Source organism: Lampris incognitus, chromosome 20, assembly GCF_029633865.1.
Source record: "Lampris incognitus isolate fLamInc1 chromosome 20, fLamInc1.hap2, whole genome shotgun sequence".
In the NCBI taxonomy this organism is placed as follows: Eukaryota; Metazoa; Chordata; class Actinopteri; order Lampriformes; family Lampridae; genus Lampris; species Lampris incognitus.
Window position 1 is genome coordinate 30,476,860 of NC_079230.1, and position 17,520 is coordinate 30,494,379.

The following is a 17,520-nucleotide window of genomic DNA, read 5'->3' on the forward strand; positions in this document are numbered from 1 at the left end:
TTAACGCTCGCTAATTTAACTGCAAGAAAAACAAAAGCCTCAACACCGTCACTGAAGGCTATGTGGCTTATGTCTCTCCCCCAAGAGAACTTTCCCCGGCTGTCCTGACAACTGTGGATTTACTTTTCACCACAGCAATGGGACACAGAAGGTGTAGGAAGGGTAACAGTTGGTAGAGAGCCTTACCGGGCCACCACCAGAAACTGGTCAATCTGCGGGTCTTTGAGCTGGTTGTCAGGATCCCACACCTTGGTTTCCAGCTTCTCCTGGATGCGGGTGTCCGATTCCCCTGAGAAAGGAGGGACAGGTGTAGATGTGGTCACCGGCCAAATGGTGGGAAACAGCTACCGTGTTTGCTAGAGGTTTCTATCCATTTAAATTGTGAAACAGTTATAATGGTTGTGTTCAGGGGCCATTTCCTACTCCGTCAACTTGTACCGCGGTACTGAAGTGTTAAGGGGATACTTCCATTTTCAGGGTTTTTACTAAGTGTCTTAGCAAAAACCCTGAAATTCACATAACTGATCTTCTGTGGCTGAAGAAGATACGCATCAGTCTTCCCCTACAGCTGAGGACAGGTAAGCATATTACAGATAGAGATGGGCATCATTAAGATTTTAACATTACTACTACTCTTACAGATACTGCTCATCGATCCGGTACTTTAACGGTACTCTTATTGGGTTATTTTTGTTATCTTTTTAAGAGAAAAAAGCAAAACAAATGAAGAACAGAATTAACTTTGCTTTATTTTCTCATGTCTGGACAGAGCGTTACTTTTAATCATCAACCCATGTGTGTATAATGTAGGCAACTCCACGTGGGCTCCAGGCTGCTAGCATACATAACATACCTAAGCTGGATGGGGCAACCAGAGAAGAACTACGAGCTAGGCAGTCGAAAACAGCATTTCTCCACCTGTATTTGATGCTGTTTCACCAGATGTTTGGAAAGATTGCTTGTGTTTCCACCCTTACATGAAAAAGACTTGCTGCACTTGTGGCAACGAGCTTCATCAGCATCGACTCTGGTGACGTATAACCTGACTTATCAACATTTAGTTCTCTCTCGCCATTGTCACTAAGAGCAGAATCTGTGTGTGTTTGTGTGTGCGCGCACGTGTCAGAGAGAGAGGCAGAGAGTTGGCCCCGCCCCTCGGCTTGCACAAACAACACACTCCGAGAGACAGAGATCTCTCTTCTGGACTGGGAATAGCGAAAATGCAACACAGACAGACATCTTAATCTCATCTCATCATCAGCGGCTTCTCTGGGGTCGGGTCACGGTGGCAGCAAGCTAAGTAGGGCACTCCAGACGTCCCTCCCCCCCAGCAACGCCCTCCAGCTCCTCCTGGGGGATCCCAACGTCTTCCCAGGCCAGAATGGACATGTAGTCCCTCCAGGGAGTTCGGGGTCTACCCCGGGGTCTCCTCCTAGTTGGACGTGCCCGGCAAACCTCCAAAGGAAGGCCCCCAGGAGGCATCCTAATCAGATGCCCGAACCACCTCAACTGGCTCCTTTCGATGTGAAGGAGCAGCAGCTCTACTCTGAGCTCCCTCCGGATGTCCGAGCTCCTCAACCCATCTCTAAGGCTGAGCCCAGACACCTTACGGAGGAAACACATTTCAGCCATTTGTATCCGCTCATGAAGGCTTACGACCGTGTACCCCAGGGCACTCTGTGGGAGGTACTCTGGGAATATGTGGTACCGGGGCAGTTGCTGCAAGCCATCCGGTCCTTGTATAACCAAAGTGAGAGCTGTGTCCCTATTCTCGGCATAAAGTCAAACACATTTTTGGTGGGTGTCGGACTCCGCCAAGGTTGTCCCTTGTCTCCAATTCTGTTTGTGATATTCATGAACAGGATCTCAAGGAGCAGTCAAGGTGAGGAGTGTGTCCGTTTTGGCAACCTCAGCATTGCATCTCTGCTCTTTGCAGATGATGTGGTCTTGTTGGCTTCATCAGAACGTGACCTCCAGCGTGCACTGAGGTGGTCTGCAGCTGAGTGTGAACTGGCTGGGATGAGAGTCAGCACCTCCAAGTCTGAGGCCATGGTTCTTTACCGGAAAATGGTGGATTGCTCCCTGCGGGTTGGGGATGAGTTGTTGCCTCAAGAGAAGGAGTTCAAGTTTGTCAGGGTCTTGTTCATGAGTGAGGGTAGGATGGAGCGGGAGATTGACAGGTGGATTGGTGCAGCATCAGCCGTAATGTGGACATTGTACCAGACCGTTGTGGTGAAAAAGGAGCTGAGCTGGAAGGCAAAGCTCTCAATTTACCAGTCAGTCTTCATTCCAACCCTCACCTATGGTCATGAGCTTTGGGTAGTGACCGAAAGGGTGAGATCACAGATACAAGCGGCTGAAATGAGTTTCCAAACGTCTTAATCTTATTGCAAGTTACAAACAGAGTTGGTGAGATAAAAAGGTGTAAGACAATGTTTATGTAGCCTAAATAAAAAGGAAATGTACACTACCGTTCAAAAGTTTGGTATCACCCAAACAATTTTGTGTTTTCCATGAAAAGTCACACTTATTCACCACCATATGTTGTGAAATGAATAGAAAATAGAGTCAAGACATTGACAAGGTTAGAAATAATGATTTGTATTTGAAATAAGATTTTTTTTACATCAAACTTTGCTTTCGTCAAAGAATCCTCCATTTGCAGCAATTACAGCATTGCAGACCTTTGGCATTCTAGCTGTTAATTTGTTGAGGTAATCTGGAGAAATTGCACCCCACGCTTCCAGAAGCAGCTCCCACAAGTTGGATTGGTTGGATGGGCACTTCTTTGAGCAGATTGAGTTTCTGGAGCATCACATTTGTGGGGTCAATTAAACGCTCAAAATGGCCAGAAAAAGAGAACTTTCATCTGAAACTCGACAGTCTATTCTTGTTCTTAGAAATGAAGGCTATTCCATGCGAGAAATTGCTAAGAAATTGAAGATTTCCTACAGGACAGCACAAACAGGCTCTAACCAGAGTAGAAAAAGAAGTGGGAGGCCGCGTTGCACAACTGAGCAAGAAGATAAGTACATTAGAGTCTCTAGTTTGAGAAACAGACGCCTCACAGGTCCCCAACTGGCATCTTCATTAAATAGTACCTGTTAGAGCCTGTTTGTGCTGTCCTCTGAAGGGAGTAGTACACACCGGTGTAGGAAATCTTCAATTTCTTAGCAATTTCTCGCATGGAATAGCCTTCATTTCTAAGAACAAGAATAGACTGTCGAGTTTCAGATGAAAGTTCTCTTTTTCTGGCCATTTTGAACGTTTAATTGACCCCACAAATGTGATGCTCCAGAAACTCAATCTGCTCAAAGAAGTGCCCATCCAACCAATCCAACTTGTGGGAGCTGCTTCTGGAAGCGTGGGGTGCAATTTCTCCAGATTACCTCAACAAATTAACAGCTAGAATGCCAAAGGTCTGCAATGCTGTAATTGCTGCAAATGGAGGATTCTTTGACGAAAGCAAAGTTTGATGTAAAAAAAATCTTATTTCAAATACAAATCATTATTTCTGACCTTGTCAATGTCTTGACTCTATTTTCTATTCATTTCACAACATATGGTGGTGAATAAGTGTGACTTTTCTTGGAAAACACAAAATTGTTTGGGTGATCCCAAACTTTTGAACGGTAGTGTATTTTCTTAATTTCTCCAATACCGACAGCATAACTGTTAATGTCAGAGCTTATCAATACAACAACCTCTAATAATTTAGCACTGGTGCCCATTTAATACCAGGTTTCAGTACCCATTCCTAATTACAGAAGAACAGTTCAAAACTATAATCCAGGTTTAAGGATTTTGCCTGTACTTGTAGTAAAATTGATAACACTAGGCTAATGGGTAAAAGTATTAATGATCGGCTTCAGAGGTCTAGTTCCCTTCTTTAAAGAGAAGCTATTAATGATCCTGGTAGACATTCAGCAACTGAACTAAGCTCAGCTCACCTCGTACCTTCTAACTGCACACATAGACATAAGAAAAGGTATCTAAGAGTTTGTTCGGCTCAATGTAATTAGGAGATATAGTAAAAACTCAGAAGCCGAACTATCCCTTTATGAGTGGATGGCTGAAAAGCATTTCGTGAGAACAGGAAAGATGAAGGTCAAAAGAGGTGGAGGTGCTATTAGAATCAAGTGCACAGGTGAAATGAACGGGAAAATGAAGAGAAGGGGAAAGAGAAGAGATCTGGGATGTAGCTGATAGGAGAACTGTGAGCTGTTGGTTAGTCCTTCATTTTCAGTGGTTTCGGAGGGACGTGATGTCTTGCCTGATCAGACTGGCTGAGTGTCTATATCACATGGAAACATGTAGGGGTAAACCACCTAGTCCTCAGAACTCTGTACATACTGTACTGCATGCTGTTCTTGCCACGGAAAACTATCATCAGAGCAAAGTATTCTGCATTCTGTTAAGATTCTCCTGTATCATGCTCAAGTTGTTTTATTTTATCAAACGCACAACAGCGTGGCAGGCACTGCTGGCAATGAAATGCACAGGCATCAGTTCAACCTCAAAAAAGCTAAGGAATATGACATAACATTAAGTTAAAAAAAAAAATTCTAAAAATTAACAAAAGAAATTACAAAATTACAGTATTTACAGTCCAGCATGAGAATTTAAAAAGTAAAGCTAAAATAACTAAAAATAGACTAACAGTAAGCTAAAATTCGAAGTGTATACAAGCAGGAGACGCATGAGCTTAAACCAAAACTTAAGTCGCACATTAAATCTAACATTAATAGTTGAGGTGGGCATGTAATGGTATATACAGGAGTATGTTATTGTAATAAACGTGTCAACTGTATCTGTACATAGCACAGGAGTGGTGTGGCAGAAAGTGAACAGTGCAGAATAAAGGAAGCATGTGCATTTTGTGGGATGAAACGACTTGTGGCAATGATGGAAAGCTACTTGCATCTTCTCACCACTGCTACAAGTAGGTGTACAACACTTTTCCTTTGTCTACACTGAACTCTGTCTTTACAAATCTATTTAGCAGACATGCCGCTGCAATCACCCTAACAGAAATGAACCCAACCCATGTACCTGAACATTTCTGAGGTAAGAAACATGCGTGTGTTTGACCTCTAGGGTACTATGAGCCTGTGGTGTAGGAGTGTGTAACCCTATAGGTTGAGTGGTATGAAAAGTTCAGCTTGCTTTGCCTCTCCAGCTTGTAGAAGGTCTAGCATGCTGGTGCTCACCTTCTGCTAGTTTGTCAGGGATCTCAGCCTGGAATTTGGAACCCACCCGGATTTCCCCCTGGTCTGCTAGCAGGGTTTTCTGGACAGGGTCAAACACCAACGAGTAGAAGAAACAGTCCTGGGCAGATACAGTAACAGAACATCAAAATTACGAGCCAGTATTGTGGGGTTTGCAAAATGTACACCAAGACTCTATGTGGACTCTTACACACTGAAAATCAAGGCCAGGGGCAGAGCGGAGAAAAGATGAAATCAATAGTCAGAAAGTTAAACAACAGAATTTTTTCATTAGAAACTAATGGGAGCAAGGAGCTGAATACCTGACCTGAAAATAAACACACACACATGCGCACACACACACACACAACAGAAACAGCCTGGTCGAACAGTTGGGTGGTAGATGCATGGATGGCAGCTTACCTCTTTCTCCAGGTAACTGGCAAGGACGTCTGTTTCATTGAGTAGCGTAACATTACATTTCCCCCTAGGAAGAGTTTAAGAGGTAGATTTAAGCACTCATAGGTCATGCACACACACACAAAGTGACCTCAGCTACACCTAAAATCTGTAGATTCTGAAAAGTGTCATTGTGGTGCAAACATGTGACCAATAGTTCACCAGTAGATGAGAATTTGCTAAATTTAAGACATTGGTGTGATTACTCCCTAAGCAGGCAGCGGGTGTGATGACGGGCTGGTCTCTGTGTAGACAAGCTTCAACACGAGGCTAAGTTAATGGCTAAGACTGGCTGCAGACAGAACGACTTATTGGATGGTTTGATGTCAACTGTGCTGGCAGTCGTCTTGGCTGAAATAAATGGCAGCCATGTCTATACAACCACACACACCGTATGTGAGTAGCAGGTAGCGATTCAAACTGTCGGGATAGGAAGAGTTCTCGATGCTTGAGCTGGTGTTTCTGTTGTTCAGACACTGCTGGCTGCTTTGACTCCTCCTCAAAGTCTCCTGAAACAGAACAATACAAAAACCAGACTCGTGAAAAACAAAATGAAACATCAAACTCTACTGACACAAACTCACTACCGGCTGGATTACAGCCGGCGTACACCGAGCAACTGAAACTGTACGACTGAATTAAATATGCTGACAGGTTTCTGTGAGACAAAACCCACCAGCAGCCACAACTGAACGGCAACACCTCGGGTGAGACTACCACAAAGAATTTCCAAAATGAAATAAATGTCATAATACTGGTTCATATTCCCTGGAAGTGTAAGTACAGAAAGCGGGCCGGGCAGCGGGCCAGGCAACGAGCCGGGCAGCAGGCCGGGCAGCAGGCAGGGCAGCAAGGTATTCGTTACTGCAGACGAAGTCATTACATTTTTCAGCCACGCAGAGATATTAAGAAATGGAGACAGCTGTGTGTATGTTCGGCCACTAGATTGCGCATTCCTAATTTCAAGCGGGTGAGTAATTTGTTGTGAGCTGAAGGGGAGGAGGAGGAGGAGGGGGGGGTGCTAGGTCGCACTGTATCGCTCCATCTCCGTGGACTCCACCCCTGCACTCAGCCACAGGAAACCCTGTCAGTGAGTGAGAGAAAAGAGGGCCGGGACCTTATGCCACACCCCTTTCTGTTAACCCCTCCTGCCACCCCTCTACCCCCTCCCCTCCCTCTGCTACCCCCATCTCACCCTCCCCCCTCTCCCTCCCCTTGTCCAGCTAGCCCCTGCCAGACAAAGTAGGAAACCCTGTGTACCAAACCTGAGGCGCCCATCCCCCCATCATGTATCTTCTCTTAACAGCACACGCGTGTGTGCGCACGCACACACACAGACAGACACACACACACACAGACACACACACACACACACACACACACACACACACGGAGGAAAAAACAAAGACAGGACATAATAATTCAGGGTGGGAGAGACGCACAGTAGTGAATGCATGCATGCATGCAGACATGTGCACACACACACTAATAAGCACACAATCATACCCCCCCCACAAACGCACACGCACACACGCACACACACACACAAAGACTTTCTTCTCGTGACAAAGACAAGGTAAGTGAGAATTAACCCCTTGTGCGCCATGGCCCTCTGGGACACATCAAGGGCCTTTTGTTCTGAGCAGTGTGCAGAGCTGCAGGGCTGCAGACACAGAAGACATATTCACATGTGAACAAGTCACCCCATCACAGCCCGACGGAGGTATTACTGCGACTTCAGCCACAGTCACGTAAACAGCTCTATCTGCTCAGCGTTACTGGGGTAAGCTCGGAATCGGGGTAAACATAACGGATTACGACGTCTAGCTTTTTGGAGGGGTTTTCTGCTCAATATTTCGATTTATTGATTTACGGCGTAAACGGCACAGTTGGCTTTATTACCCGCTATCTGAAGTTGCATCAGTGAAATACCACCAGCCATTATAACACCGTTTTAACCACACCAAGATGGAGAACTGTCATGTTTTGAGGTAGAACACGAAACAGATATGAACCAGTTTGGTCAGTGTACCACCACATACCATAACAATAATAATGATAATTACATTTACATAGCGCTTTTCTAGACACCCAAAGTGCTTCATATGCCACGATATTCACGTACTGTCACCACATGCCGAGGCGGCATCATGGATCCAGACAGGAAAGAAGTCGACAACTTCATTTTCAACTCAAATATCCAACTAATAAAGAATAGAGAGAGGCGGGGGCATCCCATGATCGCTATTACAACTCGCTCATGAGTCCTGGTCTTGGAAACTGTTAAAGACGATGGCGAGACACCCCATCACCCAAACACGACTAGAGAGAAGTCCCATCACGCTGCCATTATGAAACCCTGGCATCTGGACCCCTCCACTTGTGTCTTTTACAGTCTAAATAATGGGGGGGGGGGGGACCCCGAAAGTTTGGTGTCTGGGTAGTGTAGCGGTCTATTCCATTGCCTACCAAAATGGGGATCACTGGTTCGAAACCCAGTGTTACCTCTGGCTTGGTCGGGCGTCCCTACACACAATTGGATGTGTCTGCAGGTGGGAAGCCGTATGTGGGCATGTGTCCTGGTTGCTGCACTAGCGCCTCCTCTGGTCGGTCAGGGCACCTGTTCAGGGGGGGAATGGGAACTGGGGGGAATAGCATGATCCTCCCACACGCTACGGCCCCCTGGTGAAACTCCTCACTGTCAGGTGAAAAGAAGCGGCTGGTGACTCCACATGTATCGGAGGAGACGTGGTAGTCTGCAGCCCTCCCCGGATCAGCAGAGGGGGTGGAGCAGTGACCGGGACGGCTCAGAAGAGCGGGGTAATTGGCTGGGTACAATTGGGGAGAAAAAAGGGGGGGGTCAAAACAAAAAAGTGTGTGATAAATTGATGGAGTCATTTCTTTGTATACTGTTAAGCCGCGAGTGTTAAAATGGCGTGGTGAATGCAGTCGATCACAAGGGCAACGCTCCGTTTGCAAAGCTTTAATGTCTTCATCTACATACACACGCCCAGTCGGCACGCCGACAGCTACATGTTAGCAACGCTCGTGGTATGGCGTTCTACAATAATGTGATAAAAGATTTTCTCTTTCACAAAGACAGGTGGAGAAAATTATACAAAGTGGTTGCTTGACAAATGTTGTTGTCGTATTCAGGCAGAGACAAGAAGTATAGCAGGAGCTGACGAGCAGGAGACCAGCTACTCAAGAAGTTTAGCAGGAGCTGACGAGCAGGAGACCAGCTACTGAAGAAGTATAGCAGGAGCTGACGTGCAGGGGACCAGCTACTCAAGAAGTTTAGCAGGAGCTGATGTGCAAGAGACTAGCTACTCAAGAAGTATAGCAGGAGCTGATGTGCAGGAGACCAGCTACTGAAGAAGTTTAGCAGGAGCTGATGTGCAAGAGACTAGCTACTCAAGATGTTTAGCAGAAGCTGACGTGCAGGAGACCAGCTACTCAAGATGTTTAGCAGGAGCTGACGTGCAGGGGACCAGCTACTCAAGAAGTTTAGCAGGAGCTGATGTGCAAGAGACTAGCTACTGAAGAAGTATAGCAGGAGCTGATGTGCAGGAGACCAGCTACTCAAGAAGTTTAGCTGGAGCTGACGTGCAGGAGACCAGCTACTCAAGATGTTTAGCAGGAGCTGATGTGCAAGAGACTAGCTACTGAAGAAGTATAGCAGGAGCTGATGTGCAGGAGACCAGCTACTCAAGAAGTATAGCAGGAGCTGACGTGCAAGAGACCAGCTACTCAACAAGTATAGCAGGAGCTGACGTGCAGGAGACCAGCTACTCAAGAAGTTTAGCAGGAGCTGACGTGCAAGAGACTAGCTACTCAAGAAGTATAGCAGGAGCTGATGTGCAGGAGACCAGCCACTCAAGAAGTATAGCAGGAGCTGACGTGCAGGAGACCAGCCACTCAAGAAGTAGAGCAGGAGCTGACGTGCAGGAGACCAGCTACTCAAGAAGTATAGCAGGAGCTGACGTGCAGGAGACCAGCTACTCAAGAAGTTTAGCAGGAGCTGACGTGCAGGAGACCAGCTACTCAAGAAGTAGAGCAGGAGCTGACGTGCAGGAGACCAGCTACTCATGAGGTAGAGCAGGAGCTGACGTGCAGGAGACCAGCTACTCAAGAAGTAGAGCAGGAGCTGACGAGCAGGAGACCAGCTACTCAACAAGTTTAGCAGGAGCTGACGTGCAGGAGACCAGCTACTCAAGAAGTAGAGCAGGAGCTGACGTGCAGGAGACCAGCTACTCAAGAAGTAGAGCAGGAGCTGACGTGCAGGAGACCAGCTACTCAAGAAGTAGAGCAGGAGCTGACGTGCAGGAGACCAGCTACTCATGAGGTAGAGCAGGAGCTGACGTGCAGGAGACCAGCTACTCAAGAAGTTTAGCAGGAGCTGACGTGCAGGAGACCAGCTACTCAAGAAGTTTAGCAGGAGCTGACGAGCAGGAGACCAGCTACTCAAGAAGTTTAGCAGGAGCTGACGAGCAGGAGACCAGCTACTCAAGAAGTTTAGCAGGAGCTGACGTGCAGGAAACCAGCTACTGAAAAACACATCTGGGTTTTCAAGTCACTTCCTACCATGTAAACCCTTTAATGAGAAATACTGCCTGAAACTTTTTACTCCCAGTATTATCAGCTCCAAAAAACATTTTTTCCCCTCCCCTTTTTCTCCCTAATTGTATCCGGCCAATTACCCCACTGTTCTGAGCCGTCCTGGTCGCCGCTCCACCCCCTCTGCTGATCCGGGGAGGGCTGCAGACTACCACATGCCTCCTCCCATACATGTGGAGTCACCAGCCGCTTTTCACCTGACAGTGAGGAGTTTCACCAGGGGGACATAGCACATGGGAGGATCATGCCCCCCCCCCCAGTTCCCCCTCGCCCCGACCAACCAGAGGAGGCGCTAGTCCAGCGACCAAGACACATACCCACATCTGGTTTCCCACCCGCAGACACAGCCAATTGTGTCCTACCGAGCCGGAGGTACCGTAGGAACTCAAACCGGCGATCCCCGTGTTGGCAGGCAACGGAATAGACCGCCATGCTACCTGCACGCAATTATCAGGTCAATTTTTACCATGTAAATGCACTGAGAGACAAAGAGACAAACAAACTTTCTTAAAAAGGGTGTTCATGTGTTAGCAAGGTCAGAGTCTGAGAGGAGGAAGAAGAAGAAAAGGGAAAATGAAAAGTAAGAGAGAGAGAAGACAAACAAGAGTAAGAGAGAAGACGAGAGTAAGAGAGAGAAGACAACAAGAGTAAGGTCCAACGCAACGAGATGGTGGCAAAGCGGTGGCTCATGCTGCCGAGTGGCAGAAGTTAAGTTTTGCAGGCAAAACAAAGGAAAAGGTGTTAAACGCTGAAGCAGACCCTGAAGCCTGGCCAGAAGACCAGACCATTCATACCCGTGGGGCATGTGTGTGTGTGTGTGTGTGTGTTGGCCACTACACAGGATAAACTCTGGACTCTCCAGCTGCGAGATAACCACACTGCTAGCTGAGGGATTCCCTGTCAGTGCCCCTGCTCAAGGTGCGATGACATGCTACAGAATGAGCGCCTCCACATGGACGGCCTGGCAGACGTAACCAGGGCTGCTGGCCTGCAAAGCCTGGACACTCCCTCCACGAAAGCTGAACCCCAGCCCAGCCGGACTCGCTCTCACCGCTTCAGCTGACCTTTCTAGTGGGTGCATTCTATCTGGGGTCAGCGACAGAACTGTAGGACACTTCTACAGGTCTGCTGCTGTAGTGCTACTAGAAGGCAAACATGACCACATGGAGTAATGACTTTTAAAACAAACAAAAACACTAAAAGAAATTTCTACCTTTATTATTACTTTATTATATTATTTTATTATTTTACTTATTATCCAATTTCCCCCCAGGGATGAATAAAGTATTTCTGACTGGTTTCTGATACCTCCTGATAGGGTGATCTCACTATTTTCAGCAACTGAGATTTTGTCAGGATTCACTTTCAAGTCCTCAGTTATTTGGAACTAGCTGGTATTTCTCAACAACCCTCAAAGCACCATAACATGTACAATATACAAGGTGACACAGTTCAAGTTGGGCGGTTTGGAGACAAAGCAAGAGAGGCCAGATTGAGATGGTTTGGACATGTGTGGAGGAGAGATGCTGGGTATATTGGGAGAAGAATGCTGAAAATGGAGCTGTCAGGGAAGAGGAGAAGAGGAAGGTCAAAGAGGAGGTTTATGGATGTGGTGAGGGAGGACATGCAGGTGGCTGGTGTGACAGAGGAAGATGCAGAGGACAGGAAGAGATGGAAACAGATGATCCACTGTGGCGACCGCTAACAGGAGCAGCCAAAAGTAGTAGTAGTAGTAGTAGCAGACAAGGTGACACAGAGACGCCATAACAAACTCTCCAGATTGTCTTGGCTTAACATGAGAGGAGCTACACACAACATATCGGACATTGCTGGCAAGGTTGAGAGAAGCACTTTGTATGAGAGCTATCAGTGTATAAGGGCAGCTCATTGTTTAACATTTTTCCAAGCAGGGCTGTAATGTTTGTTAACTTAGAACCTAGCCTTAGAAGGGCCAATTCAAAACCGCTTGATGCAGGGCCTCCGGGTAGCGTAGCGGTCTATTCTGTTGCCTACCAACACGGGGGTCTCAGGTTCGAATCCCCGTGTTACCTTCGACTTGGTCAGGCGTCCCTACAGGCACAATTGGCCATGTCTGTGGGTGGGAAGCCGGATGTGGGTATGTGTCCTGGTTGGTCGGGGCGCCTGTTCGGGGGGGGGGGCAGTGTGATCCTCCCAAACGCTATGCCCCCCTGGCCAAACTGCTCACTGTCAGGTGAAAAGAAGAGGCTGGCGACTCCACATGTATCGGAGGAGGCATGTGGTAGTCTACAGCCCTCCCTGGATCGGCAGAGGGGGTGGAGCAGCGACCGAGACGGCTCGGAAGAGTGGGGTGATTGGCCAAGTACAATTGTGGAGAGAAAAAAGGGGGGAATTCCAAAAAAGACAAAAAAACAAAACAAAACAAAAAACTGCTTGATGCAAAATGTGGCCTGAGAAAGTCTTAAATATTGTGATGTGTCCATACTGCACACCCCCACCCATTATCGCCAAAGCACGCTCACCCTCGCGCTACCTGAGGGGAAACTGGTAGTTGTACTTAAGAAGCCTAGAATGCTGTATGTGCACTACATTACTTAAACTCCTGCAGAACTGACGAAGAGCTCTCTCTAGCTGTGTGTCAGTGCAACACCTCTAAAAACAGGAAACAAGACTGCCAAATTTTATCACAACAAATAAAACTTCAACCGCTGAAGACGCACCAAGAAAAAAAAGTCACACTCTTCATCTGTGAGAGAATTTAATGATAAAAATATGTAACTCAATTTTGATCGCTGATATGACAAAGTATCTACAGGGAGGGTGATGTGGGTCTCAGCTTGTCTACGGTTGTTAACCCGTACACAACTCTCAACTGCAAAAATGCATACATTTAGTGTGTTGGTGCCTGTTATCTGTAGAGCTACTAGCAAAGATAGCATAGTTGGGGATTTGGAGGATGGTGTGTGTGTGTGTGTGTGTGTGTGTGTGTGTGTGTGTGTGTGTGTGTGTGTATTGTGAATTGTTGGGGTGATTGGGGGCAAGAAGAATCTGATCAGCCCTGCATGCCACATCTCTCCCCTCCCTCTTACCCTGTCTCATTGCACGCATGGGGAAGCATTCACTGGCATGTGTGATGTACAAGACAAATTGTGTCCTTACACGTGCATCTGTGGACGTGTACATCAGCACACGGGTTCCATGTCCAAGTGATAGTTGAGGTGCTATAGCGGTAGCATTTGATTTATACTATTATATGGATGCAACCCATAGACCAGGGATGGAGCCATGTTATCCAGGAAGGGCCTGTGTGGGTGCTGGCTTTTGTTCCAACCAAGCAGTTACACACCTGATTCACCTCATTAAGATCCTGAGAAAGATTCTTAATGAAGATCATGAGAAAGATTCTTAATGAAAATCCCGAGAAAAATTCTTAATGAAAAGATCTCGAGAAAGATCCTTAATGAAAAGATCTCGAGAAAAATTCTTAATGAAAAGATCTCGAGAAAAATTCTTTATGAAAAGATCTCGAGAAAGATCCTTAATGAAAAGATCTTGAGAAAGATTCTTAATGAAGATCCTGAGAAAAATTCTTAATGAAGACCCTGAGAAAGCATCTCAATGAAGATCCTGAGATAGATTCTTAATGAAAAGATCCTGAGAAAGATCCTTAATGAAGATCCTGAGAAAGACTGGTTATTTGTTGACTCGGGTGTGTAATGGCTCAGGTAGAAGGAAAGCTTGCACCCACACCAGCTCTTTCTGGACAAGGTTCCTCACTGCTGGTGCAGACTGTTACAGCAGCGCTGCAAACTAGACAGCAGTGTAGTGGTTGGCACTTTGGCGCCAGCTTTGTTGTACATGCTACACCAGAGCATACACAACAAATCAGGCGCCAAAGGAATCATGTTTATGTCTTCTCTGATTTACAGGCAGCAAAGACAAAGTTTGCAATGGAAATGGCTTCGCTAGATGAGCAAAAAGAGTGCATTTTTTTCCGCTATTGATAAGGAGCAAATTACATCGGAAGAGGAGACGAGTCTGTGAGACCAATAAAGATGTTGAGGCAGGAGAACAGGGAATTCACTGTTTGTGTACTGGACGTGAGAGATGGATGAACTGCTGGGTTGCCGGCACTGGAAACACATAGCAGGTAAGCTGCCCAAGCAAACGGATCATTCTCGTGGTGTCCGCATAGCCTTGATACGCAATTACATTTTTGAGGGGGGAGCCGAAGCTCACACCGTCACCTACAGTGGTGGCCCGCAGTCACCTCCACGCTGAACCGTAAATCAGTCATCAGGGAACCAATTGCGGATTCGAGTGCTACGCTAACACACTTTCAACAGAAACAAAAATCTCTAGCAACTTTTTTTTAGGGGGGGGGGGGGGGGATTTTTCTCCATGGGCGGTGGCGCAGTGGTTAGTGTGGTCGCCTCAGAGCAACAAGGTAGTGGGTTCCAGCTCTTGGGTAGTCCAACCTTGGGGGTCGTCCTCTGTGTGGAGTTTGCATGTTCGCCCCGTGTCTATGTGGGTTTCCTCCGGGTGCTCCGGTTTCCTCCCACAGTCCAAAGACATGTAGGTCAGGTGAATCTGCCGTACTAAATTGTCCCTAGGTGTGTGTGTGTGTGTGTGTGTGTGGGCCTTGTGATGGCCTGGCAGTCTGTCCAGGGTGCTGCCCAATGACTGCTGGGATAGGCTCCAGCATCCCCGTGACCCTGACAGCAGGATAAGCGGTTTGGATAATGGATGGATGGATTTTCCCCATTTTTTCCTCCCCAATTGTACCCAGCCAATTACCCCACTCTTCCGAGCTGTCCTGGTTGTTCCTCCACCCCCTCTGCCAATCTGGGGAGGGCTGCAGACTACCACGTCTCCTCTGATACATGTGGAGTCGCCAGCCGCTTCTTTTCACCTGACAGGGAGGAGTTTTACCAGGGGGATGTAGCGCATGCGAGGATCACACTATTCCCCACAGTTACCCCTCCCCCCCAAACAGGCGCCCCGACTAACCAGAGGAGGCGCTAGTGCAGCGACCAGGACACATACTCATATTCGGCTTCCCACCCGCAGACACGGCCAATTGTGTCTGTAGTGATGCCTGACCAAGCCGGAGGTAACACGGGGATTCGAACCGGCGATCCCCATGTGAATAGACCGCTACCCTACCCAGATGCCCATCTCTAGCAACTTCAAATGGATATACTATGAACTCGAACATGCATTGCCAAACACTTTCACTGAATCTCTGGTGTGCTTCACTTGAAGAGGTAACTGCATCAAGCATTCCCATCAAGAATTCCCAGAGTGTTATGCTTTCTAGTGCTGCTACAGTCTCGTTGATCCAACCTTTAAAACCGTTTTACAAATAGGACATACACTCAACTCCAACTCATCCTTTAAGAATCTAACGCAAGTTTACCATGAAACAATTATAAAACCCAGTTTTCATTATACTGCAAATGTGCTCTTCTCAAATTCAGACTGCAGCTTTTGAGGCAGGGTAGAAACTGTAATATGCCTTTAAATAAGGACAGTGAAATAGGTTTTAGGGATGAGACGGGTGGTGGTGAGGGGGAGGTTTTAGGGATAAAGATGGGTGGTGGTACTCACTTGCATTGCTGTCAGCTAGTGTGTTGAGGGTGCCTGAGATATCTCGCCTCCTGAACAAACACACGACCTTGGCCTCCACATTCCCATTGGCCGTCTGGGAACAAAGGAACAGTGACTGGTTAGAATCAAGTACAAACATTGGCGCCACCCTCTTCCGTTTTCTATCCAAAGGTTACCAACATTACTTCTTGACTGCGAGTTAGCAGTGACACGTACTGACTGAAATGTTTAAAGACAGAGTTTAAAACTTAATCAAGTTGAAGAGATGATGGCAGACTTGATATCGGAGGATTAACTGTGATCAAAGGAGGGGAGAAGGCAGGGCTCCTCTCTATCCACGCAGCAATTTTAAGTCGGGGCCTAGATGGTTATTCACACTCATAATATCCATTCATCCTGCTCAGCGCCCATTAGCACTCACGAAGACGGAGTCCTCCAGCTCAACACAACCCCTTCAATTTAAGAGTGTTATATAAATGAGCTTAATCCTTTGACTGGGAAACAAGCCTGTGTCATACGCCCCTGCTTCTACCGCTGGGTTATATAAGTTGCTCATGTACCACTGTCTAGTCATTTGACTAGTCAAGGCTACCAGACAGCACCCAGAGAAGACGAAACAAAACTTTGTGCATGTGTTTATTCGGGTGTGTATCAGCACTGAAACGCTGTAAGAAGTGATATAACAATACAAAGCCACATTCAACTGTACCATGACAGCGAGGCATGAGAAGGTAGCCATGACAGCTAGCCAGGAGAAGTTAACACAGAAAAAGTGCCATAAATAAATAACGGGCTGAAAGTCAAAGCCACCAAGTTTAAATGTGGGCATGCAAGATTAATCGGCCGCGACAGAAAACTCACCTTGTTGAGCTCCTCTATTCTGCGAATCAGGTACGGGTTGCTGGAGGAATTCTCAAAGTACACGTAATCTGAAAGTAAGAACAATGTGATGAGTAACAGCATAACCTTTATAGAAAGAGTTAAAAAAAAAAATCAACACATGACTATGCAGATGGTTTCATATTACTAAAAATGAAACATTTGAAAAAAAAAATCATGTATCATTAGGAACTGAGTCCTTTAAACACACACACACACACACACACACACACACACACACACACACACACACACCGACCTGCCAAAAAAAAATTTTTTTTTTATAGATTCCCCCCCCCCCTTCTGTTCCGGTCTCTGCTCCACCCCCTCTGCTGATCCAGGGAGGGCTGCAGACCACCACATGCCTCCTCTGATACATGTGGAGTCACCAGCTGCTTCTTTTCACCTGACAGTGAGGAGTTTCACCGAGGGGACGTAGCACGTGGGAGGATCACGCTATTCCCCCCAGTTCCCCCCCCCCCCCCGAACAGGCGTACCGACCGAACAGAGGAGGTGCTAGTGCAACAACCAGGACACATACCCACATCCGGCTTCCCACCCGCAGACACGGCCAATTGTGTCTCTAGAGACGCCTGCCCAAGCCGGAGGTAACACTGGGATTTGAACCACCGATCCCCATGTTGGTCGACAACGGAATAGACTGCTGAGCTACCCGGACGGCCAAAAATGTATCCTTTTATTTATTTTTATAGCCCAGTATCACAAATTACAAATTTCAAATTTGTCTCAAGTATGTCAACTGCTGTTG

General features: G+C 46.9%; 1 protein-coding gene across 1 annotated transcript in view; it reads right to left on the reverse strand.

Annotated features, from left to right (window-relative positions):
- mta2 (metastasis associated 1 family, member 2) overlaps positions 1-17,520 on the reverse strand; it is a 46,569-nt gene that overhangs the window by 20,697 nt on the left and 8,352 nt on the right. Inside the window, exons 2-7 of the mRNA XM_056300030.1 lie at positions 16,734-16,801; positions 15,873-15,966; positions 6,058-6,175; positions 5,631-5,694; positions 5,211-5,328; positions 187-289 (exon numbers count right to left, since the gene is read on the reverse strand). Of these exons, the coding sequence (XP_056156005.1) occupies positions 187-289; positions 5,211-5,328; positions 5,631-5,694; positions 6,058-6,175; positions 15,873-15,966; positions 16,734-16,801 (565 nt within the window). The remainder of the gene's footprint in view (positions 1-186; positions 290-5,210; positions 5,329-5,630; positions 5,695-6,057; positions 6,176-15,872; positions 15,967-16,733; positions 16,802-17,520) is intronic.